General features: G+C 37.7%; 1 protein-coding gene across 1 annotated transcript; it reads left to right on the top strand.

Moving 5' to 3' along the window:
* CSD2 (copper/zinc superoxide dismutase 2) lies at positions 1 to 6,872 on the top strand. Its single transcript, XM_089144228.1, has 8 exons — positions 1 to 352; positions 484 to 545; positions 661 to 700; positions 866 to 961; positions 1,040 to 1,071; positions 1,176 to 1,251; positions 1,427 to 1,480; positions 6,387 to 6,872. Exons 1-8 carry the CDS (start codon positions 109 to 111, stop codon positions 6,413 to 6,415), a joined length of 633 nt encoding a protein of 210 aa, XP_089000354.1. The 5' UTR covers positions 1 to 108; the 3' UTR covers positions 6,416 to 6,872.
* Positions 6,873 to 8,290: the final 1,418 nt, after the last annotated feature.

Genomic DNA, 8,290 nt, shown 5'->3' with positions numbered 1-8,290 from the left:
TGAGGCGAAGCACCCCTCCCACCAACTCCTTATCAAATACTATCTATTCCAAACATCCCCAGTGTCTCTGTTTCGTCTCACCCTCACTCGCTACTGGAATCGGCAGCTATGGCCGCCAAAACCATATTAGCAGCTTCTCCTTCTCAACCTCTGATATCTTCATTCTCAAAACCTAGTCCACCATTTCAATCCTCCTTCGTTGGTTTCTCCCTCAGATTCTCTCGTCAGTCATTGAAGCCGGTAACTGCTTCAAGGTCTTTCGCCATTGTCGCCGAGACCAAGAAAGCCGTTGCAGTCCTCAAGGGAAGTTCCCAAGTTGAAGGCGTTGTCACCTTAACCCAAGAAGACGATGGTTTGTGCTCCGATTCCTTTTCTTTTAATGTCAACGCTTTGCTACTGATAATTTTCTTTGTAGAATTTGCAGTCGTTTTTGTTTGAATTTCCAGAAGGTGATGCGATTGATGTTGGATTTTTCAATTACAGGTCCTACCAAGGTGGATGTTCGTGTTACCGGACTCACTCCTGGACTCCATGGATTCCATCTAGTAAGCCCCTATTGTAAAAGAATAATCTTTGATTTCATCAATTTGGTGATAAATCAAAATTATTTCTTGTAATCTTTTTAACTTCTAACCTCGAATTTTGGTTTCTATATTGCAGCACGAATACGGCGATACGACGAATGGTTGCATTTCAACAGGTTGAATTTTACGCTTTTTATTTAGCTTTTTTTCGTTAGTATTTTATTTGAACAGTCAGGGATCATTGAAGAATGCGGATTAGCAACAGTTTTTTTTTTTTTTTTTTTGACATTTTCGTTAGTTCTTTTCTTATTAACGAGAACCGTTTGGTGGTGGCAAAATAGGGCCGCATTTCAATCCTAACAAGATGACACACGGTGCTCCTGAAGACAAAGTCCGCCATGCGGGTGACCTGGGAAACATAGTTGCTAACGCCGAAGGTAAAATTATCTTTCTTGCTATTATTTAGATTCATTTATTCCCTTTTACGGAACTGATATCCATTAATGTCAATACAGGTGTGGCCGAAGCAACAATTTTAGATAACCAGGTAGTTTATCATTTCTTTGACTGTGTAATTTAGATAGATCCTGGTACTCGTTTATTGAGAATATTTTAAGCCAGGATTCTGACTTCATTTGCCTAAATATGCAGATACCATTGTCTGGGCCTAATAATGTTGTTGGAAGAGCTTTTGTGGTTCATGAGCTGGCGGATGACCTCGGAAAAGGTAGAGTTTAATGTGCATTAGCTTCAGCTAATCCCATCCAATCAGCTAGTTATCAATCAGTTTTATTTCTCCAATTAAAAAAGAAAAATGTCGATCCATTTATATAGTCATCCATTAGAATTTTCTTTTGATTCTTACATGCTATTTTCTCACTCTCTGCTTGGTGCATCTGTAGGTGGACACGAACTTAGCCTCTCCACTGGGAATGCAGGTGGAAGATTGGCCTGTGGTACGTAATGTCTTATTAAAGGCATTTTGTAAGGAAAAATTATATCTAGAAATTGGATAAATACTGACAACTAGTAGTGATTGTGGTGTTTTTTTTTCTTTGGGTAAAATGCCAGGTGATTGTGTTTGTTATTCATGGTTTCTCATTTAATGTCTAATTATTTAAATTATGACTTCACATATACTGAAAGTCACAACTCTGAAACTTTGCATCTATATGATTTACAAAATGCTTTGGTTTCTGCTGTGGCTGAGAGCTGCTTATTTTCCATGACAGCTTAAATTCGTAGGATAGATCCAGAATGTTAAAGTGCTTACATCTACTTTTTATTACTGATTTTTTTTTTCATTTGTTGTTTTCCCTTTTAATGTACCATTGAACTTATGCTTGTTCATGTGGGTTGTCTTCATAGTTGTTCATTATGTGATTGCTTTGCCTCCTCCTTTGATTTGTGATCTGGAGTTTAATGTTTTGGGTTGCTATGGGCTTGACTATTTGCTGCAACAAATGTTAATTTATGAAGGGTTCCCAAAATGTTTGGAATATCCTCCACTGTAATGTAGATCAAGATACAAAGAAAAAAAGGGCAACACACTGTTAATGATACCATAGTTATCAGTGCAAGAGCATGGGGTCCAAATGACTGGACTGTGATGCATATAAGTAGACCAAGATGGACGGGTCTGGATTGAATTATGGGTCCAGTAGAATCTTTAGGAATTTATATTATTTGAGGAAATAATGTCTTTAGTTTATTTTATTTATTTTAGAAGTTAGATTCATAGGATTTTGTTTCCTAATTTATTTAGTTTTCCTTATTTGAGTTAGTTTCCTAGTTAGAGAGTCAGTCAGAGAGTTAGTCATATTTTAGGGGCCTCTAATTATTCTTTATATATGATGTAATTCCCATGTAAAGGGCAAACTGAGTTTATGGTTGTGAAAGCCTGTGTGGCTGGTCTGTATATGTGGCACGCAGCTCGCTCTTATGTTTCTTCTTTTTCCTTTATGTCTCTGGTTTTTCAGACGTTTCCCTTCACCCTACAGGTTCACCATTAGATCATTGTGAGTGCCTTGACGCCTTGTTGGTGTTGAGTTGCCACCTTGATAACTATGCAGTGTTATTTACTTGAATGGTGTCACAGCCCACATTCACAATGTTTGGCAATGTTTTGTCAAGAAAATCTTGTAAATGCATCAAAAGTGGAGAAAGGCTCCATCCCAGCGCTTACATAATTGAATTTTCAATTTTACAAAGTTTATTTTAATTCATTTAGGCAGCTTCTAGTTTCAGTTTGTTACTATTTTTGCATATGGTAGGTAGCTAGATTTGTCAAAAGTGCCTATTTTAGTTTTTGTCTTGAAGTCTCTATTTCCTTGAGTTTCTATTTTTGAGACTTCCTGTTTTGGGAAGCTTAGTTCAACCTATAAATAGGCCCCACAGTTATATTGAATAGAGACTTGACTAACGGAATTTTAAATGCTTGCTTGCAAGTGTTTGCTCTGAGAAAGATGTGTTCATCGGATAAATAGCTGTGAGGGAAAGGCCCATGGCTGAGATAGCCTACAACCCTTACCCATCCTCCATCTTTCTGTTGACTTCGCAGTTCTTTACATTTGATATGTTCAGTGAATATTTCAATTAGTGGTAGTGGAGTAGAGAAGATCCAACTCAATCTATTGGGAACACCATTCATTGTCAATGAGTGTGGCCCATGCAACATACAAAGAATATCAGTGGTGCTGCTCTATTTGGAATATTCCCAAATATGATTCCTACAATCTTCTCTACTCTCCTTATACATCAGAATGCTGCTGGTTGTGGTTTCTTTCCAATGGATGTTGGTGGCTTCAAGGTGCTTTATGCATGCATATGATGGATTTATGAAGGCAGAAATAGGATGGGGAAACAATTGAGAAGCCCCTTTCCTAGTTTCTGAGTATACTGGGACTTCTCAAGCAGCAAAAAGAATCAGCTGTAGCATCTTGTATGCACTAAATTTAATATGGAAGTTGCTTCCTCCCTTTTCTCCTTTCCATTCTTCATTTCTGAATAAGAAAGAATGTAATTGGGTATCTAACTTCAGTGAAGCTGTTAGGGCCCTAGGACGATGCCAAGTGGAGGAGAGAGTGTGTTAACATTAGTTGAGGGGTAATAAATTGGGGGGGGGGGGAGGGAATTGAGAGGAGAGGGTTTTGAATGTATATGTGAGGTTTTGGGCAGCCTAAGGCTAAGGCCAGCATTGAATGCTGTGGGGGTGACTAGCGCCATTAAAACCAGTTAATTCTTGTTAATCTCTTGGTTTCATTGGTTTCAGTATTAGTTTTGGTATTGGATAGAAGGTTCTTATCAACTTGATAAGATCCCTCAAATTGAATGAAAAATTCAATAACAAAACTGAAAAATTAACAAGATCATCTGGTTTTAATGGTTCTAGTCACCCCCACAACATTCATTGCCGCCCCTCATTCATAGACTGCCCAAAACCTCACATATACATTCAATACCCTCTCCGCTCAATTTGCTCCTCTTTATTACCCCTCAACTAACACTGACATTCTCTCTCCTCTACATGACATCATCCTAGGGCCCTAATAGAAGCTTCATCTCCAAACAGCAAGGAGAATAGGATCAGAAAAAATGGGAGGAACAAGTTGAGGTTTGGAAAAGTAAAAAAGAAGATTTCATGGGTATGATTTTGACTTCTAAGGTTCATGCTTCTAAGCCCTCTCTGGCTGATGAAGCTTCCTGCTCGGTTTTTGATTGTCAGTTGTGGATATCAATTTCTGAAAGTGGAACTATTACTCTTAATTTCATATGGTGCTCTGTTCAGACGCTTGAACCCAAGGACTTAATGCTAGGTTTTAGGTTTTTTAACTTTTTTATGGTCTGTCTCTTTTCTTTTACCATTTGTGTTATGTCAAAATAGTTCAACTGAGAACCACTTTATTCTAAGATTGATGATAGGAAATTGCTGCAAAACCAAACACCAAACTATGGAAAGTAAAAGAAAGATAAAAGGCAGAAGAAGATGATACATATAAAAAAGGGATAGGATGGGTTGCTCAGCACACTCTCTCATAACATCATGATTGTGAAAACAGCCCCTTTTTTTATTTTCAGCAACTCGTAGGGCCATTACATTACATAGCCAAGTAGCCAAAGGAGTAACTTCACAAAAATCATCTGCTATCAAGTAGCCAAAGGAGTAACTTCTTGTAATATCTAGTTGCCATACATCAAATCCTATCTCCTATTTTAGAAAACAAAATAAAAATAGTAAACAGATTGAGATTAGAAATTAATAAAGGCTTTGTAGAATCCAGCCTTCTAAACAAACATGGATAAAAAAGAAAGAAAGAACCAAAAAAATTAGAAACTACTACATAGTTATAGACTCAATAAGTAAGAAACTAAAGCAGCAGCAGCAACAACAACAACAACAATAAACCTTGTCCCAACTAAATGGGGTTGGCTAATGAAAAAGGGTTTGGCTAGATTTTTTCCGGTGCCAGCTCCCGATCTGACACACCAACCTTCCTCCTTTACCCGGGCTTGGGATTGGCAGCAAAATGCTGGCGGAGTTAAACTAAAGTAGTAGCAGCTTTTGATAAAATAATATATTAGCATCCAGCATCTAATCTGCAGATGAGTTTTCCATATGAGTTCACAGTGCTGTTCACATGAACAATAACTTGTACTTTTCCTGTGCACAGTTTTTTTTTTCCCTTGGAAATTCTGTCTTGATTCCTTCTCATCTTCGTTCTTCTATCTGGACTGGGAAGCCTTGTGTGATGCTCCATTGAGCCAACATAATCCTGCCACATCATCAGTCAAGGCTGCCTGCAACAGCAGTTGAATATCACAGCTGCACTCCGATGATTTTGGGCCTTGTTCCTGCAGATACACGTAGACCCATGATCTACATCAGTGTTTCACATAATAAATAGCTCGGTGGTAGGTGGCTTTAGCAGATTTGAAGTTTGACCTGGGTGAATGATATAGATGATAAATCCATATGTTGTAGAAAAGCCCCAAAACCAGCCCAGCAAAGTTGTGGGATGCGACTACTGTGAGAGGCAGCCTAATCTGATGATGTGGCAAGTTTGTGTTGGTTTAACGGAGCATCACACAAGGAAGTCCTACTCCAAAGAGAAGCATGAACAAAGAAGAAAAAGGACCAAACACTTATCCCCAAATAAGGCAAATATTGGCTGACACTGTTCATGTGAACAGATGCTTGAAAGGACTGAATAAGTCCTTTCCTCCCTACTTTTTAACTAACTCGGGTAACCATCTTCGTGCCTAATGTAGAACTGTTGCAACAAAATTTAATGATAAACTTAAACAATTTTTTCACAGTTGAAGAATTTATTTCATATAAAGATTTCTGAAATGAATAACTTCTTAATATGCTTAATTGCTTGCCATGTCAAAGGTGGCATGAAATACCATATACCTCAGGTCAATCAAGATACATGCTACATTGTCCACATCAAATGATCATACAACTCTTTAAAAAGATAGGATTTAGGTGGAGTCATCTAGTTGAATTGGAGGAAGATGGATGGTTGCATAGGGGCTAATGCCCATTGTATCCAATGTAATTAGAAATTTCATGAATATCTGACTAATATTCAGTTACTTAATTTGCCAGAAAATCTCATCAATACTCTTTGATTAGATTCCAATAAATCTTTTCCTATGTCATGTATAATTACATTTTTACCCTTGTAGGTTACCAATTAATTACGAGCTTTTGAATTGTGAGTAGTAAGTGAAACAAAAAAAATGTGAGATTATATATATATATAATCCCCCTCTCTCTCTCTCTCTATGTCCCTCTTTGTTGGCATTTTGGTTTTAATTTCTCTGACTTTTTTGTCCTCATTGTGTATGGTAATACAGGTGTGGTTGGTTTGACTCCACTTCAGTAAGAACAGCAATTCCGAAACCAGTCTGGTAGTAAAATGTCACTTCTTATTGCTTCTATTTACAAGTACTCAAGAGTTGAATAATCTTTCTCAAGTCAAAGAGGATGATGCAGTCTGGTTTAGTTGAGAATTTGTGTAGTTGAGAACAACTAGTTGAGTGATAATGTAGCAAGAGGGAAGCTGACCATGTTTGCAGGCATTTCCCTCCATTGAGACAGATGTACCGTGTGCTGAATGGACCTTGTTTGTTGGCTTTTGTATGCCTTACTGTGTTGAATCATGGATTCACAACTCCTGTTTTAAAATTTCCCTCAATTGAACAAATGTAGTTTCAATTAAAAAGTGGAAATCCTGGATCTGGTGAAAACTGAATAATTTTATTGATTAGTTGCCTGAAAGGTTCATCAGGCTGATAACCTGGATCATGAACCCAAAATTCCTAGGAAGTAAACATGATTGCTCTTGAGTTTTATGATTTTCAGCTTTCCTTTTAGTGACAGAAATCTCAATATTTCATTTCCCATGGATGAAATAAAATAGCTGATATTTTTTCATGTAATTTTTGGTATTGAAACAGAGGGTGGTGTCTCTGGAGTCCGGATTGTCTCCCTCCATGCTCCCTCGATGGTTTTCGACGACAGACTACAAGAGGGGCCACAAGGGTATTGGTGATGGGTCTCACTTTTTAATTTTTTTTCAGTTGTGGACCCCATTTATTTGTTGTGGTTACAAAATCGTAGGGGGAGCACAGGGGGAGATGATACACCACTCGTTTTTTCTGGGTGGCATAGCCAGAGCTGCAGCTCCTGAGAGGTCTGTTATATTGTTGGGTTGAAGTCTTCAACTCTCTTTGAAGTTGAATGGCCCTTCAATCCACATTAACATTGGATGAAATTTTATCATGCCACTGTTATTGCTTTGGAGAATAAAATCCCCAGCAATCCAGTGAAAGCCTTCTCTCTCCTTTACGGCATCTCCATTCAGGGTCTCTGTACCTTCGACTGCAGGCTTCGAAACTGACAAAACTCCAGCAAAGTTACTGAATAACTCTCTCACCTTAAAGCTTATGCCGACGAATCTTTATACTATGAATCTATCTAGAAATGAAAATTATAAGCGTGATACCGAAGTGACTATGGTTCATGGATGTTGAATGTTACTGCTTAATCGACGTTTAGAATTAGGAATGGTTGAATCAATTCCACTGTTGAAGGAATGATGGATACCTTGCTTTCCACCTTTGGGGTATTTAAATAACTCTTTATCTTCTTTTCATTTTATCTTTAACTTACCTTTAAATTGTCTAATCCCTGTGGAGATGTTTCTCTTATATTTTCTATGTGCGCTTAGATTACATCTCTAAGATAGGTTTATTTATTTATTTATTTTTAATATCTAATTTAAATGTAGGATAAGGTTTTGCTTTTAGTCCTAGTCCTTATGAGATATGAACTCTTGACCTAATAATATGAGGCATTAATCTTTTGTTAAGAGAGCCAACTCTTAGAGATCTCCTAAAGATTAGTTTGATGAGACATTAATTTCTTCTCAATGTTTGCATTAAATTTTTTTTTTTGTTTTTTTGGGCTTTTTTCCCTTCTCTCACTGACTCACATGGTGTCAATCTATCTAAGCCAGGTCGAGGGGTGTGACTACTCTAGAATCCTAAAGGGGCTTCGTTGTAAGGAAACCGATCCTGAATGCTGATTTTGGTACAGTGGTAAGATCCATAGGTTGTAACGACAAAAGGTGAAGCATGGTGTCGACTTCCATATGATGGATGACAAAGCACCCTTCATGAGGATGTAATCGAGGTGCTCTAATTACGCACCTGAATTGCCCAGATGAACTCACAGCTAAACGAAAAAAATTTCATCA

This window comes from Hakea prostrata, chromosome 2 (genome assembly GCF_041222555.1).
Source record: "Hakea prostrata isolate BN-2017 chromosome 2, UWA_Hpros_2, whole genome shotgun sequence".
NCBI lineage: Eukaryota > Viridiplantae > Streptophyta > Magnoliopsida > Proteales > Proteaceae > Hakea > Hakea prostrata.
This window is presented reverse-complemented; position numbering and strand designations above follow the sequence as displayed.